The sequence below is a fragment of the Tasmannia lanceolata genome, unplaced genomic scaffold (genome assembly GCF_043159265.1).
Source record: "Tasmannia lanceolata isolate RefF3 unplaced genomic scaffold, GAP_Taslan_0.1 ptg000006l, whole genome shotgun sequence".
In the NCBI taxonomy this organism is placed as follows: Eukaryota; Viridiplantae; Streptophyta; class Magnoliopsida; order Canellales; family Winteraceae; genus Tasmannia; species Tasmannia lanceolata.
In genome coordinates, this window is record NW_027518683.1 from 10792301 (window position 1) to 10815261 (window position 22961).

The following is a 22961-nucleotide window of genomic DNA, read 5'->3' on the forward strand; positions in this document are numbered from 1 at the left end:
CAATCCGCCTCTCCATTAGCTGATCTCAAAACATGCACCAAACCTTAACATTAACATGTCCCTATTAGCATGATGTGGCGTTGGACCCCTAAGCCGTGGCCCCTAAAAGAATCCCTAGCCCCCAAGGCCTAGACCGGGTGCATCAGCCTCAGCCGAGTGTAAACCCATCCCCACCTCCCGTTGGAGTAATCGTTCGACCCTCGCCTCCACCTCTTGGACCCACTGCACTAGTGATCATGCCCCACTCTAGGAGTGTCCAATCAACTCCATCCTTGGGCGGCCATACATAGCTAGGTGTCGACATTACAAAGCATTCGACACCACGTCGTCGTTACATCACACCCTGGAATACAGAATCTTCGCTTACGAAACGGAACCTTCCTCTTCAAACCCAAGATAACACACTATCTGCTAAGCTCTCTTTCTATTGATCTCAAAACCAACTTAAGCATTGGAGGGTTCACCCGGAGTTCCAATTCTGAGTGGTCCCTAACCTGTTGTCTATGAGCGCAGGTCACAGGCTGAGCTAACCTTCTTGCAGTCAGCCCCGGACGACGGGCGGGACAGACAAAATCACAATTGTTCGTTCGCTTTGCCGGATTTGAGCACCAAGACAAACCACAATAGAAAACAACATATTTACGTGGTTCGGCAAAAGCCTACACCAAATAATTTTCTTCTTGTATTGGACAATGACAACAAGAAGTTACTGGCAGAGACCTTATCCTCTTCAAGAGTAAAGATAGAAAACTTCCATTTGGTCTTGTTTTCACACCAAAGAGATGCGCAAAAGGGTTTTTGAATAAAAACCCTTTTCCCATTTCCTTTTTCCCATTTCCTTTTTCCCATTTCCTGGCCCTCTTTTTTGGCTAGTGATGTTGGCCTTACCATCTTTTACTATTTGCACTACGCATATTGTCTTACATTATTTAAGCATATGTCAAATGTCATTACAGTTCCCCAAAAGCTCTCAAAAGCCAATTAAAGAAGCGTAGAGAATCTGTCATTATCAGTGCCTCTTTTCTATTTTCCGTGGTTATCACATACGGCGTAAACTAGACATTTTCGTTTCCACTTACGCGTTTTCCAACCCTATTCATGAAGAAGAAGTGAATTTCCAAAAAGAAAAGAAAGACAAACAACGACTGTGGAAATATCATATTCCCAGAGAAATTTGTGTACATATGCATCTTCTTTGTTCCTTGTAGAGCTGAGGTTCTATGTACTCTCATTTAAACGCGTGATTGCCTTGACTAGTAGGATTTTTTGAGTGTTGACGTTAGAAAGGGATGGATGTTCAAGTGACCTCAAGAAAAAATGGAGTGGACGCACTCGCTTGAAATCGGAATGATCTGGACAGTTCAGTTTGTGGGCCCACTTAAGGTTGGCCATACCTAGAAATTTCTTGGCTAAGAAGAAACAATAAAATATTAAAATAATAGAGAAGAGTAGGACTCTCAGGGTCAGGGTCACTATGCACCACATGCATGGTCATGGTCCTCAATCTAACCAAACACGCAGTGTGAATAGTGGGTCTTATAAACCGAACCACCTTCGCCTCCAAATCGATGAATGAACAGTCTCAATAACCATTATAGTCCATTACTTTTCAAAAAGTACCGTACCGCCCACACCATAGGATGATCAAACCGTCCATACGATGGGACTGTGCTCAAAAAATCAGATCTATAATGATCCTAACCCTCCGATCTATAGAGGGTTAGGATCAACCCTTTAATGTTCTGTCTAATGAACGGTTTGGATCATCCTATAGTGTGGGTTGTACGGTACTTCTTGAAAAATAATGGACTATAAGGCCTTCCACAGGTTGATCCTAACCCTCCGATCTATATAGATGGTTAGGATCAACCCTATATATAACACAAAAGAAAGTTTTTAGGCTAGTAGAATTATTAAATCCCCATACTTTTCTTAGTTGAACGGCCAAACAAAATACCCCCAAGGCCCTGTATTTCTTTCTTTCTTTTCTTTTCTTATTTTTTTAACGCGTCAAATCTTCAATTTGTATTTTTTTGAAGAGAGATTTTTTTTTAAAAGAAAACTATAGTTAGAGATAAAAAGAGATTCCAGATTCACATCAATGAGGAGAGAGGGCCCGAAATAAACCGTATCCCTTAAAGACCCGGATTTAGCCACCTGATCTGCTAGATCATTGGCACTCCTAGGGATATGGACAAAAGAGAGAGCTCTCGTTACACATTGGCCCTCCTAATGGCCTATTTGAGTCACAAGTTTAAGCTTAATAGGAGGCGTTTTCGTAGAATCTTGATGGGCAGAAGATGGATGAGAGGTGACTTTGCAGTCTTTCCATCTTTCAAGTATAAGTTTATTAGGAGAAATTTTCATGGAATCACGTAGGGGTGCAAAGTGCATATGAGGTGACTTCGTAGTCTTTTTCATCTGCAAATTAAGCACATTTGTTTCTTTCGATCAATGTAATGTGGGCCTAAAACAAATTTTACGGCCATTCTTTCAATGGTTGTAAAATTTGTTTTACCCTCATTTTACGATAACGCTCGACGTAAAATGGGAGTAAAGACAAATTTTATGCACACTTTTAGACTGAAAAATAAGCATAAAATTTGTTTTACACCCATTTTACGTCGAAAGAAACATAGCACCAAAGAAACAAATACAAAACAAAGAAACTTGTTGGCTTCAAAATGATTCGTTTCTTTAAATGTGTGATGAGAAGTATAAAAAATTCACACCCCCAAACCGAAGTTATGAGAGGCGTTGCGAGCCTGCAAAGTAAAACTTCACAAACCCTCTAGGGATTTTTACCCAATAATCTTACATTAATTTTCAGCAATACATTCACCATACATTGGAGCAGCAATCAAACCTTAATTAGACCAAATGTTGCTGTTCTCCATGATTCTCCGATAGACGTTGAGGGTTGGGAGTCGGAATCCTCAATTGATAAATCTAGCCTTCTCTACCTATTCTAATTTTTCATATAAAAACCACCCTCAATTATAGGCAAGCTATAGAGTCTACTAGGTTTGCCAGAATTCATTATTTCATTGCTTCAGCTGGTACTTCCAAGCTAGTCCTTGTTAAGCTGTTGCTCCTTGTGCTTGGAACTTTAGAACTGTAGAATCTTTGTTAATGAATGTGTTCGATCGAGTCCTTTTTTTACTATAAACTAAGGGCTATGATAATATATAAACTGTAGAATCTTTGTTAATGAATGTGTCCAAGTAGGGAAAGATCCTAGGAAAATTTTTGCTCAAGAAATATTTTTCCTACAATAAAAAATTGGGTGAGAGAGAGAGGTCCAAAGTCCAAAGTCATAACCTTGGACAATGGACACGGTAACGGTGGATGGAAATTGAGAGAAAGATTGGGAAGGCAGGTCAAGAAAATGCTGTAGACCGGAAGTTTAGACGAAGAACAATGGGAAAAGTCAGACCCTCTAAATCAATTGATGTTTAAAATACGATTTGTACGTGTTATTGATAATATTGTCTCTAAGAGTCAATTAATGACATCATATAGCGTACGTAGGTTTTCACATCCATCCGCATTTTAAAAAACACTGTTCCTAGCCTAACAATTCTCTTCGTTTGACATTCCTAACCATTAGAATGGTGGCCGCTTTTTCAATGATCCAAATCGCTCATTTACTGGACCCCACCTTCCATGAATAGTCTAGATTGTCCAGCTGACACGGTTTTTTCAACTACTGCCAATGCAAATCTTCTCCCACTAATTTTAAATACGGTTGTGGGAAGCAATCTGAGCAGTTTTCATTAGTAAAGCAGCAAGTTTGGGGATTTTTTGATGAAGCACCAAACCCACCTTGTTTCCACTTTCTTCTTTCTGTTATGTACCTCTTTGAGCTTCTTCAGTTATTCAGCAATGGCTCAAAACACGTCTTTTGATGTTGGAGTGATTCTAAATTTGGAAACTTGGGTTGGGAAGATGAGCATGAGCTGTATTTCAATGGCGCTCTCTGATTTCTATGCCACCCATAATTATAGCACAAGGTTAGTTCTCCACACAAGAGATGCCAAAGGAGATGTTGTAGATGCTGCATCTGAAGGTATTTTTTCTCGTTCATTCACCTCTTCTACTCTTAACTAGGTTCTATTTCTCTTTATTGAATGGATCATGGACAAAAAATCTCTTGCTCTTGACATTCTATACTACCCCAGCAGATTATAAGTAATCTTTTTTACTATCTAAACTTCAGAACGAAGGGGATGGGGGCCGTGTGTGTGAAATAAGACGTGAGCCACACGGAACTTTGCCCTCTCTCATTACTTTTCCGAGGAAAAAAATCATGACTGCCAAACATGGCCTTAATCTTGTAGAATATCACAACGTGAGCCACACGAACTTGATCCCATCATGAATGGTCATTCCAGGCATAAGATAAAATACAAAAATCAATGGTTTAAATTTTCTTGGCAGAATCCTAAATGAGGCTTGATTGGTCGAGGGCCTAGGATAGTTGGATCATCCAATTAAGTTGTTCTGATGCTTGATCAACCCCTGTAGGATAATTCACACCACTTTTAACGTGATTTGGCCTCAAAAGGCGTTAATGTTTGCCGTAATTCAATTTTGGATCCTACAGGAGACATAGGGGCATATTCACATGTGAAATTCAAACGACAAACCTTTGATCTTCTAAAAAGACATTTCTTTGGCCCCACTTGGGTTCCACGGCAACCACAAGCATAGGATCATCCAAATGCCGCTAAGAACACCTTCATCAGATGATCCTACGACTTTGATCCATATCTAGCCTCGTTTAGGGTTCCTTCAAGAAAAGCTAAACCATTGATTTTTGCAGTCATTTATCTTATGTTTGAGATGTCTGTTTGGGCTTAGACCAAGAGCATAGGCTCATCTTTTGATGTCCTACAAGGTCAACGGTCTTGATGTCACATACATGCCCCATATACATCATTAGAACTGAAAGATTGCCCTCCACATTAGATCGTAAAAGTGACTTTCGTTGTGGTTTTCTTATAATAATCTTATGGAAAATGCCAGAAGAAAGTAACTCATATCCTCCTTCCTAAAAGATACGAAATCCCATGCGTAGTATAGAGGACTAAAAATATCAAAGGTCTAGCTTCTCTTGATCAAATATTGATGGATTAAGGGACTAGGATCGTGTGGTCAAAATGTTCTCAATGCCTTCAGGCTGGCCTTATGGTTGCTGTTTAGATCAGCAGATTAATAGTGTAAACGAGACTGAAGTGGGGCGTAATAAGTTTCTGTTAGGCAAGGAGCTTAAGAGTATCTTTCTTGTAAATAATTTCCTATAAAGAAAAGTGTTCATGCGCAGCTGCGCAAGGAGCTCCCTGCGCTTAAGTGGCTTAAAAAGCCACCAATTGGTTGCGCTTAAGTGGCTTAAAAAGCCACCGATTGGTTGCTTTTTGTGAACCCAGCAAAGGTGGACCCGCCATACGAACCAATCGGTGGCTTTTTAAGCCACTTAAGTGCAGGAAAGCTCCCTGCGCAGGATCACTTTCCTCTTTCCTATAATTATTTGTAAATAATAGCTGTAATAGTCCTACAATAATACAATTAATGGCTTGTAAGGATTTCTTAAAATTAAATTAAAAACTTTTTTTTTTCACGAACCGATTTGGGTGACATTCAAAGAGGGCAAGCCACATGCATTTACAATAAGTAGGGGATATAATAGACAAAATCCGGAAGTTCCTTGTTGCCTAGCAGAGGAGGTAAAATAGACTGTTGGATATAGATGAAGGGACTGAGCTCTGGCTTGCTCGAACCAAAATTAGTTACTCGAACCCAAAATTTGTGTACTGTTTCAAAATTCAGAAGTAAACTGAAACTGTAAAAAATCAGATCGCACTTATCGTTTTCATCAAAAACCCTTTACAAACTTTAGATTGTTAATGAAGAAGGAAGAATGGTTGAGTCGTGCCACATGGTCATCCTTAAGAATTGTATCCGCCCCCTACAGTGCAACCGGGATCGGTGAATCGATGCTCCAAGATAAAATAGCTCTAACAGCTTCCAGTAGATGTGCATTCGCATACTGATCCACTTCAAATAACCTTAGAACTATGCTTAGACATGGAACGGAACGGAGGAGAAGAAGGAGCAAAACCGAAGGAGAGAAATCAGTATGCTTTTCTGTAAAACAATGTGTTTCTATTAGAGATGAAACGGTTCAAAAATAGTAAGAAAAATTAAAGGCCTTAATTGAATCTGTTTAGGATTTAAAACCTCAAAGATTTATATTATAATTAGTAACTGTTAATTAAGGGAAACCCAAAATTTTACCAAAATTTTTTTTCTATTTAACCCGGGCCCGGACCTCGGACCACGGCCCAGCCCGACACGCGCTTGTGTGTATGTTTATATGAACTTTGGTTCATGTAAAACTCGCTCGATGCTTTGAATAGCGCAGCTTCGTACTTCGATGCCTTCCCACGCGCGAAGCGAATGGGCGTTGTGCCGTGGGTCAGTTTTGGGACGGGGGGTGGAGAGAGACCAGAAGAATGATTCATTTGGATCGACGAGCCTTTTCGTGGATCAATGGAATGCCACCCAGCAAATTTTGATGCCCCCTGAAAGGCCCAAGCCGTTCCTCCACTGTACCTCTTATTTGAAGGTGAATGTTCCCTTAACTTTGTGGGGCTAAAAATCTTCCATTGGAGTTGAAACCCATTCACATACAACTCTAGGTCCTGGGTTCAAGTCTCAAAGCACCACAAAAGTCAATACCTTTTGAAAACAAAAGAAGATTCTCTATTTTGAATCTTCTCTCAGAAGTTTGAGCTAAAAATTTCACCATTTTGACTTCAAAATTTCTAACAGAGATAAAAAGATGAAGAAAATGTGCCCTTCAATAATCATAGAAGGGGATGATATTTACTTTGTTCCCGTCGTATAGAGCGAAACTAGAAAATACTTGCAAAAGGCTAATCCTAACCAAGAAATATGGGTTCTAGGCCCTTGTCATCACTGATCAGTCGTACGCAACCGATCAGGGATAGTGACCTAATAACGAAATCGGAAAGAGTGAGGCACCGGTTCCACCCTATCAAAAGATCCATCTCTACTCAGGAAGGGTTTCATTCATTTCGTAGTAGCATTGCACAGTTTCTCAGTTCGTTCATAGTAAAAAAAACAAGAAATTAAAACAGCTACAAAGATAAAGTTTGTAAACTAATTGTCAAAGATAATACAAATCTTTTCATTTCTTGGTTGATTTGGTGTCCAACCACATAAATCTTGCTATGTTCTATGCTTTTGCTTAATGTCCTTTGCATGTTCATGGTTTGATCTAGGTTTATGACAAATTTCTTTATCAAAATTAAATCTTTATTTATACTGACTTGTATCCTCTTCACTAAATGCATGCAGCTCAAGACTTATTGAACAATGTAAAAGTGCAAGCAATCATAGGGCCACAATACTCAGCACAAGCCACATTCGTGGTGGATCTCGGACAAAAAGCTCAAGTGCCCATCATTTCTTCCTCAGCCACGAGCCCAGCTCTCAACCCCATCCGAACTCCTTACTTCATTCGGACTGCACTTAACGACTCCATTCAAGCGAAAGCCATTGCCTCAATCCTTCGAGCGTTTGAATGGAGACAAGTCATCCTCATCCATGAAGACACCGAATATGGAACCGGAATCATACCTTATTTAACAGATGCCCTACAAGAGGTTGACACTCGTATCGCATTTCGAAGCGTGATTTCTACTTTGGCCACAGATGAACAGATCCTTGGAGAGCTCAAAAAGTTGGCCACCATGCAGACAAGAGTTTTTGTTGTTCACTTATCAGCTTCTCTTGGTTCTCGCTTCTTTCCAAAGGCGAAAGAGGCTGCCCTAATGAGCGAAGGGTGCGCTTGGATTGTTACAGATGGTATAATGAATCTCTTGGACTCCATGGATTCTTCCGTCATTCATTCGATGCAAGGTGTGCTGGGTGTTAAACCTTACGTTCCTCAATCGAAAATTCTTGAGGATTTCACGGTGCGATGGAAGAGGAAATTCCGTAAGGAGAATCCCGACATTGAAAGAGTTGAGCTAAGTGTTTTTGGTCTATGGGCTTATGATACAGTTCAAGCATTAGCAATGGCAGCAGAGAGAGTTGGAATCTCTAGGACAGGCCCAAGACTTCGCGAAGAGATACTTAAAACCCAATTTAAAGGCTTGAATGGAAAATTTCGTCTTGTGGAAGGGCAGTTGGAATCACCGGCCTTCCAAATAGTGAATGTGATTGGAAAAGGTGAAAGAGAGATTGGAAGAATTTCGCAAGTATCGACCCCAATTGGTAAGAAAATGTACTTTACCTCTAGGGATAATCTCGGAACTATAATCTGGCCTGGAGAAGCGAAGGTGGTGCCCAAGGGTTGGGCAAAGTTGAAGGTCGGTGTTCCAGTGAAAGAGGGCTTCCAAGAATTTGTGAAGGTAGAACGTGATCCCAACAAAAATAAGTCGATTGTCACTGGCTACTCCATAGATGTCTTCACAGCTGCCATGGAGGCATTAGGCATCCCTTTCTATTTTTCTCCCTTCGAAAATGAAACTGGACAGAGTGCCGGAACTTACGATGATCTCGTATACAACGTCTCTCTTCAGGTCAGTTAAACTACAAACCATTTACTAGCATCTGAAACAACCAATTACTCCAGAAGCTTAAGCTGTTGAAGTAGGTGTTTTTTGTTCACATTTATACTTCAACACTCCCCTACACGTCTAGGAGTGATAAACTACTTCTCACTCCTAGAGACACTAGTTTCCTGATTTTTTGCCACTTCAGCACTTGAAGACCGTTGTTTATCATGAAAAAAAAATCCATGGTAGCCAAACGTGTCCTGAATATCAAGGAGTTGTGGGGTTTCAAATTAACCAGGGGAAGAAGAACTGCAGTGAGGCCTAATTGGTTGTTTCACACACCATTTCTAGTTGTAGACCAAAAATTAAATTCTAAATCAATTCATGCTTAATAAAGATGTCTAAGAATTTATTTTTGAATGACAAAGATGTCTATGAATTTAATTCTTGTAACTACAGAAATTTGCAACTGGAAATTATATTTAACTAACCAATGCATTTGCTCAGAATTCTATCATTGTATTGTCATTAAAAACATGGAATCATGGATCTGTTTTCTTTTGCTTCTTTGGGGAAACACAGAAGTATGACGGGGAAACACGGAAGTATGACGCGGTGGTGGGCGATATAACAATCAGAGCCGACCGATTGCAGTACGTGGACTTTACATTGCCTTATTCGGAGTCGGGGGTGTCGATGGTAGTGCCAATCATAGATGACGACACAAAAAATGCATGGATTTTCTTGAGACCTCTAACTATGAATCTTTGGTTGGCGACTGGGTTCGCCTTCATCTTCATAGGCTTCGTGGTGTGGGTTCTCGAACACAGGATAAACGATGAGTTCAGGGGGGCCTCATATAGCGAACAAGTTAGCCTAGTCTTATGGTTCTCCTTCTCCACGCTCGTCTTCGCACACAGTTACGCATCTCTCCTTCTAAACTCATCTATGTTTAATTACTTGGTTGCAAAAAATTTTGTTGTTTTACTAAGGCCCTGCTCGTTTAAGATTATCACACAACTGAATAATTGGTTTTGGACTCACAATCGATCGGTTGCCATAATCTTAAACCAAGAGGGCCTAAGTGTTTTGCTCTTAGAGTTAACAATCTTCCAATCATAATCTTAAACAATCATAATGCCCTCTTATTTTGGTAATGGACCCATTTCAAATTGGTAAGTAATATTTGGTTTCTTGGTGTAGAGTTGTTATAACATTAAAGAAGTGGGTGCCCACTGCCTAGCAAATCCCATTTATCTATTGGGAATGACCCTCTGCACCACCAGGAAACCAAACACTAATTACCACAACTCTACGAGTAGAATACTTCAATGCTATTACATATATTTACTACTTCAAGTCTAATTCACACTACTCTAAAACAAAGCAACTACGTGCAACCAAATAGAGCCAAGATTGTTCTTGCTCCCCTGTAAAAATGAAATGATAGCTGCACCCACTTCATATGATAATAGCACTCCTCACTTTATTAAGCAATTTCTTGAATTAGACATATATTACTGTGATTGTTTCAGAGGAGAAAATCGTGAGCAACTATTCTAGGTTTGTGCTGATCATATGGTTGTTCGTGGTTTTGATACTGACATCAAGTTACACGGCGAGCTTCACGTCAATGCTAACGGTTCAAAGGCTTGAGAGGGTGACCAATGTTGCAGAGCTGCAAAGGAACGGGGACTATGTGGGGTACCATGAGGGATCTTTTGTGAAAGGACTCTTGACGAAGATGAATTTCAAGGAATCAAATCTTAGGTCTTTTAAAAGTCCGGAAGAGTATGACGAGGCTTTATCCAAAGGAAGTGGGAATGGTGGTGTTGCAGCTATCTTCGATGAGATCCCTGACATAAATATCTTTCTAGCTAAGTACTGTACTAAGTACACTCTAGCGGGACCCACTTATCAGACGGCCGGATATGGCTTTGTAAGTCTCTCTCTCTCTCTCTCTCTCTCTCTCTCTCTCTCTCCCCCGCCCCCACTTCAAGATTATCTCTCCCTACAGTACTTAGGGTTTTGAAGCTCCATTGGAAGTAAAACCGTCCTTTCATGGCGATGGAAAAACTTAAATTTCGGTTTTGGTACCCATTTCGTTCTAGGCCGAAATCCCGGTAATCATAAAAAAAATTATTATTTAATTATGTACGAAATTTAGGTCAAAATTATCGAAATTTCGGAATATTTGTATATTAAAAAAAATAAAAATCAATTTCTCGAAATTTCGGCCGAAGTGTCCGAAATTCGGAAATTCCAGGCCAAATTTGGTAAAACCCGATATTTCAGATCTTGCCAAATCTCAGTTTCGGTCTCAACCGAAATTGGCCAAAATTTAAAACCATTAGTACCCTGATTAAAGCTTATTCTAGTAGAGGGGATACCAACTACGTTAAAGAACTTCACAACCATGGAAAAACTTAAAAGTATCATGATTAAAGCTTATTCCAGCAGAGGGATTACCGACTGTGTTAAAGAGCTTCACAATATTACCCGAGGGAAGAGACGACATCACATATTGGCAGGGTTTGAGATTAGGATTTAGGGTTCTATGCGATATTTGAGTTCTCCCTTATTTTAGCTTTTGGTTAGAAGTTTTTTTTTTTTTTTTGCTCTTCTACTCTCAGCTGCCAAGGTATAAACTCTAAAAATGGATGAAGAAATTTCAGAATTTCTGGGTTTGCTAGATTTGATTAATATTTGTTTTGCGAGCGCTGCAAAATAAACTCAAGAATTGCTATAGAAAAAGGATCTTATTAATTTCTATCACACATTTAAACAGAATTTTTTTCTTTAGTAGTTTGGCTCTATGTTTCTGTCATAAATCTGCTATTTTATGTTTCTATCTAGCACACATTTAAACAGAATTTTGGATATTAACAGTTTGGCAACTGCGCACACAGACAAATCCGTCTCTTAAAACCAAAACGTATCAAACTTTTTGTACTGAGACAACTTGTCCCGTGTGTCAATTTGTAAATTTTTACAGATGAAATGAAATAGTTACCTTCTCAAAAAAAAAAAAAACGTATCAAACTCGTTTTATTCATTGAACATATTTTTAGCGTTTCCATTTATTTGACGGTTCTATTGACTAAGTTTTTTAACCAATGCCGTATTAAACCTGAATTTTCCTGTTCCGTTTTTTGTTGTTGTGCCGTGTCACGTTTTGCTGACTCAATATTTACAATCTCACAGGTCTTCCCAAAAGGTTCCTCTATAGTCCATGATGTTTCCAAGGCAATCTTAGAGGTTACAGAGGGAGAAAAAATGCTGTAAATCAAGGAGAAATGGTTCAGACCTGAACCTACTTGTCCAGACAAAAGCACCACCGGGAATTCAAACAGCCTAACCCTCAATAGCTTCGGAGGCCTCTTCATAATAACTGGAGTTGCTTCAACCTCTGCCCTCTTTATATATCTGGCTCTCTTCCTTTATAAGAGTAAGGATGTTTTCATGAACCCTGATAACAATCACTCCATTTGGCAAAAGTTGGTTGCAATTTTCAAACACTTCGACCAGAAAGAGCGCCCCTCTCGTGCTTCAGAGAGTGACAAACCAGAATTTAAAGGTGATGAAACTTTGCCTTCCATTAACGGGTATGATGTAGACTCGATTTCAGAAGAAAATGCACCCTCTTTTTCTTGTTTTTCAACACCCAATCGAGACAAATATGACTTGGACGGATAAGGGTTCTGTAAGCCAGATTGAAATTAGGCTTGTCACCTACTTGAATTTGTCTTCGTAATGCTAAAGTAAATCAAATAGGTTCAATTGAAATAGTGGAAAATGCATGTATTCATGTGTCAATACACTAATTCCCTGTAATATGATAGGTTTTTAGAATGTAAACTTTACTCATGTATTCAATTAATATTTTTTTTAGTTTCATCTTATTTGCAAATGAGACATTGTAAGTAGTCTCTTTGGAAGTTATTAGCTAAATCATTTTAACATCTCTCCCCTTAATATTTCCACATTTTCTTATAAAAGATGATCGTATGCACAACTTGTCATCTCCCCATAGAGCTCTCTCCCTTTCTCTCTCTTACTCTCATTAGACCCGAGGCGTAACATGAACACTTATTTTTCGATGATCTGAAAATCTCATCAGCATCCATGGAGGTATATCTTATTTTCTTCTTCTTCTCTTCTGTCCTTTTCGCCACAACAACTGCCTCTTCTTCCTCTTCCTTCGGCCAAAACATGCTGCAATGCAGAGGCCAGCGGAACGAGAGAGAGAGAGAGAGAGAGAGAGAGAGAGAGAGAGAGAGAGAGAGAGAGAGAGAGAGAGAGAGAGAGAGAGAGAGAGAGAGAGAATTCCGTCAATTTTCCGCTGGTGGAAGAGGAAACGACAGTGAGAAAGAGCCGAAAAAAGAAGAAGTAGAGAATGTAGGTTGAATCCACCCTGGATGGCAACAAAACAAGCAATCAAGGTGTATTTGACAGAAAAATACCCATATTTCCATGGCAATGCGCCAAACAAACAGGGCCTTGCCAGGAATCCCCTAATTACTATTAAGATCTCAGAATAAACCTAGATAAGATTGAGAGTGGAAAATGATAAGCTCATGTGAAAGCCAAATCGTGTCAAATGACCAGTAAATCAAATCTTTCCATACAATACTTGGGGTCAAGGATACAAAACATTGATACAAATAGATACCACTAGGCTTGGAACTGCTTGGCCATTCAAGTGAACTCTCTCATCAACCTTGTAATAGAGATTACACAGCTCTGCTCACATTTCAAAGATGGCAAAACATGACATATTATTAACAGACGTTAAACTAAACTTTCAAGTACATTCTAGCAGTTTTAACAGTTGAGGTAAGGATACAAAACCTTAGCATTTCTTTTGAATGATAGGCATATTATGCATAAAGCAAAGGAGAAACCCCGCGACCTCAGATGGTCAGAAATACAAAATGGAAGCGACAAACCACGGAAGAAAAAGAAAAGATACAAACAACAGAAATCAGAGGGAGAGAATCTATAATCTCCCATCTCATCCTACAACTATCAGGCCAAACGAGGCAATCTGCCTCTCCATTAGCTGATCTCAGAAACCAGTGACATTGATAAATGGACAAGTAAGTTGTCATTGCCAAAACGGAAGGTCAATGTTAACCCTCAATCACCTAGAGAATTTGGCCTTGACATCGATTAGCTGCTTCACCACATCTCTCATTGAGGGTCCATCACTTGCCTTCTTTTCAGTGCATCTCAAGGCCATGAGGAGGACACTGCTTATTTCTTCCATGAATAGTTCCTTTGCCAGTTTCAATCTTGTTATGGCCAATAATGTTCAGTGACCTGATCTCCAGTGGGTCTATGACATAAATGGTTGATGCTTGTCTTAAAAAGATATATCCTTTTTCATCTTCTTTCTCTTTTTTCGTACTCTATCGTTTTTTCCTCTTTTAACTTCTTTTTGAATTAGTGGTTGAAGTGTTCACAAGGAGGAAGACAGGGCTTCCAGTCATATTCAATTGGAAAAATACAATCGGAAAAAACCTAAAAAGACAAATAAGATGAATAACAATAAAAGAAAGAAATAGAAAATTCCTAAAAAAAAATACACAATGCTGTTTCTCGTTTTCTTGTATATTTCCTCTATGTAGTATGTCTTCATTGATTTGCATATAAAAGGAAACCTCTGGTTTACCTTAAAAATAATACACAATGATACTTCATATACAAGGTTAGAAAACTAAAACAAAGGTCCAACTTCGAATCCATTCATCAATTTATTTCCCGGGAAGGCTGGGTATCTATACTTGGACTTCCAAGCTCGCTTGAGGAGACTCCATGATCTTCTTCTGGAACGAAGCTCTCACTCAAATGGTTGGAAATGCTCAATGCGCTTTGGGAATTGTTAAAATTAAGTGAAGCCTCAGTGCTTGTACTTGTGCCTATTGTTAGTCCTCTGCTGGGTTGGTTCGGCTTGAATGGATAAGAGGAGAGATCTTTCTGATCGAAATGTTTGGCCAAGGCAATGAGTTTACACCGAATGGATTTTTTGGAATCATCCATTGTAGAAATATGTCTATGCTTGTAAAGGAAGAGAACTAAGAACAGGAATAGAGCAGAAGCTGAAGCGATTCCAGTGATGAGGAAGAGGCCCCAGAAGCTATCGAGAGTAAGGCTGTTTGATGTGATGGTGGTATCTTGTTCTCGGCAAGTTGTCTGATTTCCAAACCACTTTCGCTCTATTGCCTTCATTTGATCTCCCTCTGTTACATTCAAGATTGCCCTTGAAATATCAAGGACCAAAGGAGAACCTCTAGGGAAGACCTGTTCAAGTGAAAGAAAGTTAGAAACAAAGATAAAATGCATCCATAATGTGTATCATTGATGATGCAAAGACAGCATTTCAAATTCTCTGACTTTCAACTTTGGGCATTTGCTCCAATAAGGTGGATATGAGAAGGATTGGATCAATTCTAGTTAAATTGATGAGCCTTTTTGGGGAGATAGATGGGGAGAAAGAACTCACAAAGCCCCATCCATCGGTCTTGTACGTAGGTCCAACCATGGTGTATTCACCACAGTATTTATTGAGGAACAGCTTGATGTAAGGGATCTCATCAAAAATGGCAGATACACCACCATTCCAACTTCCTTTGGAAAGGGCCTCGGCGTACTCCTCGGCAGTGTTGTATCCCCTGAGCTTCGACTCTTCAAAGTTCATCTTCTTCAAGAGTCCATGCACGAAGGAATCCCTCTGGTACCCAACGTAGTGCCCATTCTTTATGAGCTCCTTCACATCGGTGATCGTAGGTTGAAGCTGTAGAACTGTAAGCATAGATGTTAAGCTCGCAGTGTAACTCGACATCAGTATCAGCTCCACGAACACCCATATGATCACCACAAACCTCGACAAATTGCTAACCAGCTTCTCCTCTACAACCATCAAAACAAATTCGTTTTATTCTATTATTTTTCTGTTCTGCAGAATGCAATTCTAATCTGGGTTTTGATTTTTTGAGCGAAAGGTAACTGTATTAAAGGAGAGAAAATATTACAAGTGCAAGTCAGCGGACAAAACAAAAAGATTGCCCAACATACAAGGAATCCTGCAAGGCCTGATCTAGGTTTTGATCATGCCAAGAAACTCAATGTGCAAACCATCTTGCTACTGACTGAACCCAATAATCAGTTTTGGAATCAAAATTAAAAAAGAAAAAAGAATGGGGCTTCAATCACTGGACCACACCCAAAGAATGTATCAATCGGGAGTGCTGGGAATTTGGGTTGAGCTTGTAGCATAATGGGTCGGGTTCAGGTTTTGACTCCAACTCATTTTTTTAGCAAGAGCTCAACCAAAAGCTCAACCCGACCCTAAGCAAGTTGCACCCCTCATTATTCATGCATTCATGTGAACATTGATACCAAGATGTCCCAAAATCGGAGGCGACACTAACTATTTGATCAATGAACTTGACACATTAAATATCGAACACTGCCCACTTATTCTTAAAGTATCCATTTAGAAGTTCACAATCCATCTGAACTTGGGGTTGGCTCCTTATGTGATCTAGCCTTAAGAGACTTGATTAGTTTAGGCTTGTTTCTATTTCTACGCGCACAACATGAACGGTCGACATTGTCCATGTACATGCATTTACGGCAGATACTGTATAAATTTCCAAGATGACGAGGTAGAAGAGAAAGTACGAACTGTGTGCGAAGACAAGCGTGGAGAAGGAGAACCAGAGCATCACGCCGATTTGATGGTCAGGAGGACCGCGGAACTCTTCGTTGATCCTGTGTTCGAGAACCCATACCACGAAGCCCGTGAAGATGGCGGCAGCCCCACTTGAAAGCCAAAGATCTTTGGTTAAAGGCTTTAAGAAAACCCATGCATTCTTGTTCTTCCGGTCATCTTTTATCGGCACTATCATTGTCACACCGGACTCCGAATACGGCAATGTGAAGTCTGCATAGAAAGATCGATTTGCTCTGATTGTCGTGTCGCCCATCACCGCATCAAATTTCTATATTCCTCGAGTAAACGAAAATAAAAATAATATCATCAAAATGTAATAATATCCATACATCGAAGAGAAACAAATCAACAATGCAGATTGTAACAAGTAAACTACTAGTGTTTTTTACTTATGAATCCTAATGTGCAAAATATTTCTCGATTAGTCAATGAAAATTATGGCAAAAAAGTTGAAAATATTTCCAATAAGTCTCTATATAAATACTACAACCACCTTCTTCTTTTTTTTAATGAAAATGCCCTTCAATCACTAATATAATCGTGCATTTTTTCCCACAAAAATATAGCCAGTGTTTCTCATATTAGAAATGATTGCAGAATCAATAGGGATACAAAAAAAAAGTAGCAACAAAAATAATATTTTTATTACCGCTAAAAAATAATAATACTTTTAGGGCAATGATAAATTCACACGCCTGTCGGATAATTCACTCCCTTGAAACGTTTAAAAGCGTTAAAAGTCGGCCACATACCCTCCTTTCTAGGGGTGTGAACTATCCTATAGTGGTGCGAATTTATCATGGCCCTACTTTTATTAGTTTTGGATGTTTTAGAGTGAAGTCAGTCACAAAAGCAGGGCGATGTTAACTTCGCATACCTTGTAGGATAATTCGCACCCCTTTAAATGCAAAGTGAGTTTAACACTTTTTCTAGGGTGCAACTCGGGTCGGGTTGAACCCGAATTTTTCCTGGGATGGATTGGGTTCGGGTTGGAAAAACTCAATCCGATTTGAATTCGGGTTGGGGTGTCGGGAACCCGACCTGACCTGAAACCCGACTTGTATTTTTAAAATAATAAAATATACTAAAAATGAAAGTTGCAATCGCTACTTTGAGATTTTATTTTCCATCTTTCCTTTCTGATTTTCAGTCCTAAAAATTTTGATTTTCTATTTTTCTTTTAATATTAGCTAAAAAGCTAAAAGTCAGAAAAGGAATGATATTTCCCCCCCTTGACAAATAAAATCTCCCCCTTAACGTTACTTAATTGTTAAGTTTTCAAGACAAATAAAAGCGTTAAAGCCTAAAGGGGTGAAGTTATCCTGAAGCAGTGAACCATTATTACAGAAACCGTCGGGGGGGGGGGGGGGGGGGGGGGATGATTGAGGGGTGAAATATCATTTGGACATTTCAAAAAGTAAAAACCCGACCTGACCCAACCCGATTTGAAAATCAGGTCAGGTTGGGTTGAGGAAATGGTTCCTCGGGTTGGGGTCGGTCCGGGTTGGCTCCTTTTGGGGATGAAATATCATTTCCAAAAGTAAAAATCCGACCTGACCCAGGGGGTGAAATATCATTTCCAAAAGTAAAAACTCGACCTGACCCAACCCGATTTGAAAATCAGGTCAGGTCGGGTTGAGGAAATGGTTCCTCAAGTTGGGTTGGGTCCGGGTTGGCCTCAACCCGACCCGACCTGAGTTGCACCCCTAGTTTTTTCACTTCAATTCATGTTGAAGGGGTGCGAATTTATCATTGGCCATACAAAAACATCATATGTAGCAACTTGACAGAAAATAAATATATATTAAGAAAGAGATTGAACTGACCTGTAGATATATCTGAAAAATGAGATTATCATAAGACCCATTGAAGGGAACAAAGTAATGAGGGAGACCATACGGTAATTCTTTAAGTACAGCATCAAACACTTCTTTCGAGAACCCAGTAACGTCCGTTCTATTGGTAACAGAATCACGTTCTACATTCAGAAATTCGCTAAATCCGTCTTTAACCGGAACCCCAATCCTCATTCCCTTTCCGCTCGTCGGAATCACCCATCCCTTCGGCAATGCGGTCGATTCTCCTGGCCAAATAATGCTCTTCAGTATTTTCTCATTCCCTCCTTCTAATCCCCTTGTAATTCCATTCCCAGGACTCCAGAATCCAATCTCCCTCTCACCTTTTCCAATCACATTAACAATTTGGAAAGCCGATGACTGTAATTGCCCATCGAGCAGAACGAAATTACCACTAAGACCTTTAAATTTAGTCTTCAATATCTCGTCACGGAGTTTCTGACCCATCTCTGAGACAGTTATATTGGTCAAGTTGTCTTTTGTTTGTGGCTTCTGAAGGCTGGAATTCGAAACCCTGATTTTCTCAGCTGCCATGGCTAGAGCCCAAGTCGTATCATACGCCCATAACCCAAAAACGCTTAGCTCAGTTCTTTCAATGTCCGGATTTTCCCGCCGGAATTTTCTTTTCCATCTTGCTGTATAATTATCGAGCTCTTTTGATTTGGGCACGTACGGTTTCACGCCCAAGACACCTGTTGCAATATAAATGCTTAAATAACACAACTGTAATGAGAAATTATATGATGTGTGGCCGTATGAACCCATATTTAAAATAAAAAAAAGAAGTATGGTATGGCCCCCACACCATAACCATATCATAGGATGATCTAAACCGTTCATTTTATAGGCCACAATGTAAAAAGGTTGTGCCGCAAAAATCAATTTCACAGGATGATCATAACCCTCCGATCTGATCTATAGTGGTTTCCATAATGTGCACTACCTAACTTTTTGAATCGTACAGGTTTATACAGCTACATGGGGCCGCAACGTACATTTAAAAAAAAAAAAAATATAAGTTTATGCTGCCACACATAATATAATTTCTCCAGCTTTAGGAATGAACATTACGTTTAATTTTGAGTCTAATAATTGGTTTTGGACTCACAACCGGTTAGCATAATCTTAAACGAACAGGGCCAAAATTGGGTTGGGTTGGGTTGAGCTTTTGCAAAAAAAATTAATTGGAATTAACCCGAACCCGACCAGATTTTAAGGTAAAAGCTCAACCCAAATTCCCAAAAACCTACCCATGTTGCACCCCTTTATTTGGAGAAAGAAAAATTGCCAATGGGGGACACACTTTTAAAAAATTGTTAGAGGAGGACGTAATGGGGTTATCAAGTCTCTAAAAGGGGTTTATCAATCCTCTAAATGGGGTTATCAAGCTCTCAAAAGGGGGGTTATCAACCCTCTTTATCAATTTTTCAAATTTGTGTCCCCCGTTAGCAATTCTATTATTTTGATGTCCCCCATTGGCAATTTTTCCTTGGAGAAATTGGATGTTTCACATACCTTGCATGGAATCGATCACGGAAGAATCCATGGAGTCCAGAAGAGTTGTTAGCCCATCTGTTATAATCCACACGTACCCTTCGCTCATCATTCCTACCTCTTTGGCTTTAGAAAAGATGCGAACTCCACTAGAAGAAGACATGTGAACCACGAAGACTCTGGTTTGCATGGTCATCAATTTGTAGAGCTCACTGAGGATTCTATCATCTGTAGCAGAGCGAGGAATGACACTTCTATAGGGGATACGGGCCTCAATCTCTTGAAAAGCGTCACTGAGATAAGGAATGATTCCATTTCCAAAGTCGGTGTCTTCATAGATGGGAATGACTTCCCTCCAATTGAAGGTTTGAATGATTGCAGCTATGGCTTTGGCTTGGGATGAGTCGTTCTGTGCTGCTCGAATGAAGTAAGGAGTTGGGATGGAGGAGAGAGAAGGACTGGTGGCAGAGAAAGAAATGATGGGTACATGAGCTTTGTCTCCAAGTTCTACCACGAACTCGGCCTGTGCAGATTTCATTGGCCCTATGATCGCTTGAACTTCAACAGTTTTCAACAGGTCCATAACTGCACAATTAATGAAACTGAGAGATTTGGTGGGGGTGCAAATAACGTTTCATAGAGAGAGAGAGAGAGAGAGAGAGAGAGAGAGAGAGAGAGAGTTGTATGTTTCTTCATTTACTTTCTTTTTCCTCACACACACAAGGAAAAAAAAAAAAATTGGAGCCCTTATCCATTTTGAAGGGTTTAAAGGAATTCTAGCAATTTTAATATATGAAATTAAGAAGGCTGTATTTGTATATGCATTATGCTATATTAGAGTAGATATGTAGTTTTTCTTAATGACTGAATTATATGTAGTTATATAATACTCAAGAATATTTCGACAGCTAGATTTATGTAAGGTATTAAATTTCAGTTTCAGTTGCCACGCAGATGGAAACATTTCTTTTTTATTACAAATTTTGGTAGAAATCCAATAAAATCAAGGAAACGTACATAAATGATAGAATTTAAAGATGATACTTTAAGAAATGCTAGAATAAATACAAATTCACACCTAGAAATCATAAAATATCGAACATCTAGTGACATGCACTATCACGCATATCTCGTAACTTAGTAGATGCAAAATTTTATATGTAATTCATATAAAGATATATGGTATCTGAGCTGGAGTTTTTAAATAGGGGGGAGTAAATATTTAATATCTATGTATAACATCAGGGTGTAAGTGGTAGGTCCCACCCCATCAAAACATGAGCGGTGAAATTGTGGGCCTCACATTATGCATGGGTTATGTTAAATGGTGGGCCCCACCCAGCAAAACCTGAGGTGACAAATAGTGGGCCCCAACCCATGTAAGTTTGAGGTGTAAAATGGAGGCCCCCACCTTATGCATGGGTTGTGGAGAGAGAGAGAGAGAGAGAGAGAGAGAGAGAGAGAGAGAGAGAGAGAGAGAGAGAGAGAGAGAGAGAGAGAGAGGCGTGCGCCGGGCGCGGGGGCTACCCATGCTATGCCTTGGTATAAAATGGTTAGCCACACCCATCAAAAAATGGTATAAAAATTCATGGAAAATACGGAGGTTTGCTATTTTCAAGGAATTTTTTTATTGTGGTAAATATTTTTCAGTTAAGAAAACGCTAGAAGTTTTATTTTTATATGGAAAATTTTAACCATTCATTGAAAAGATTTTCCAATACAAATTTTCAATGGAAAGAAAACTTACACAATGGAAAGCTTCACCTTTGGTATATATTAATTGCAGTACCATGTTTTGATGATTGCACTAACTCATCTTGTAAGTGGCCAAAAAAAAAATGCCTATCGGACATCTATTCTGCCCAAACTGCTACATTTTTAAAGAGCCAACTCATTGGCGAAGATATTTTCATTTGATTTTCGTTTTCATTTGGATTTAAGGTAGTCCAAAATGGTGAAAGTCTTCGTGGTGGATACATGTTTTTGTCTCTTCTTTCTCGTTTAAAAGTGTAGACCATCTTTTTGTCTCTTCTTTCTCGTTTAAAAGTCTTCGTAGTGCATACATGTTAAGAAAAAGTGTAAGTACTAGTGTTTTTTAGCTACGTTAATTTAATGGATTTGATACAACTGGAGGTAGTTTGAAGATTGCAATTAATGGATGGTTAAAAATGAAATTAACAATCTGCATTCAATAGGCAAAAGTTCGGTTGAGAGCGTATGTACTGCTCTGGCAGTAGTAATGCTAGAGTAAAATTATCATTAGGAAGGGAAGAAAAATACATGGAGGAAACGTAAACAGTTTTTTTTTTTTTTTTTTTGAGTTTTTTCTTTCTTTCTTTTTGTTAAAGCCAACCTCTCCCCAATAAGAATACAGGAAAGAAGAGCAAGAGAAAGAAAATAGATGAACTAATAAAACACCCTACAGAAAGAACCTCAAATGAGATTGGTCCTTATCTACAAATGAGATTGTTGTAATATTTTCTCTTAACTATTATAGCTATTATTTGCAAATAATAAAATTATAATTTCAAAACCATTTGCATATAATCACAAACAATCTTAGATGGGTCCAAAGAGGCATTTAACTATTTAAGTTACAAATGAATCAGTATTACTGAATACCCAATTGATCTTCAGAGGATGGAAGAAACTCATTACCAAAGATAAAAAGAGGGATATAAACTTTAGAGTGGGGCAAAAAATAATAGTAGAAGGCGAATGAAAGAGGAGGACTGAAATTACCCATAAATGCAGCAGCAACATTATCTTCCTTGGAGTCTCTCCAGTGGAGAGTCAACTTTGTGCTGTAATTATGAGTGGCATAGAAATCAGAAAGCGCCATGGAGATGCAGCTCTCGCTCATCTTCCCTACCCATGTCTCCAAATCCAGAACTACTCCAACATCAAATGTTGAATTGATAATTTTGTTTTGAGCTATTGCCAATTCACAGAGGAGGCTGAAAGAGAAGAGGACTAAGATGGAAACTAAGAATTGAATTGTGCTCTTCATCTAGAGAACCCAATAACGATGCAATTCCAATAGTGCTCGAGTTCCCGTATCACCTTTGTTTATAAGCAGACGTAAGTAAAGTGGATTGGATAGTAAATAAAAAAACCCACATAAATTCGATTTCTTGTAGCGACCAAAGAAGCTGGCACTTGCCTACTATATGACAAGTTTAGCAGGCTGTAATTTTAAAGCATTGACCGTGGACTCTCTGACTTTCGAGTGAGAAAAGGGAAATGATGTTTACACTCCCTTCTCCAACAGTTTCACATCTTTTG

At 39.2% G+C, this 22961-nt stretch overlaps 2 protein-coding genes across 2 annotated transcripts; one reads left to right on the forward strand and one right to left on the reverse strand.

Annotated features, from left to right (window-relative positions):
* Positions 1-3789: 3789 nt before the first annotated feature.
* LOC143878352 (glutamate receptor 2.8-like) lies at positions 3790-12477 on the forward strand. Its single transcript, XM_077380650.1, has 5 exons — positions 3790-4069; positions 7384-8612; positions 9171-9507; positions 10124-10527; positions 11793-12477. Exons 1-5 carry the CDS (start codon positions 3808-3810, stop codon positions 11871-11873), a joined length of 2313 nt encoding a protein of 770 aa, XP_077236765.1. The 5' UTR covers positions 3790-3807; the 3' UTR covers positions 11874-12477.
* A 1686-nt stretch (positions 12478-14163) lies between these two features.
* LOC143879654 (glutamate receptor 2.7-like) lies at positions 14164-22713 on the reverse strand. The gene is made up of 6 exons (XM_077382147.1): positions 22419-22713; positions 19698-20261; positions 18153-18874; positions 16279-16594; positions 15094-15500; positions 14164-14891 (listed from the first exon to the last, which is right to left on the reverse strand). Exons 1-6 carry the CDS (start codon positions 22684-22686, stop codon positions 14340-14342), a joined length of 2829 nt encoding a protein of 942 aa, XP_077238262.1. The 5' UTR covers positions 22687-22713; the 3' UTR covers positions 14164-14339.
* Positions 22714-22961: the final 248 nt, after the last annotated feature.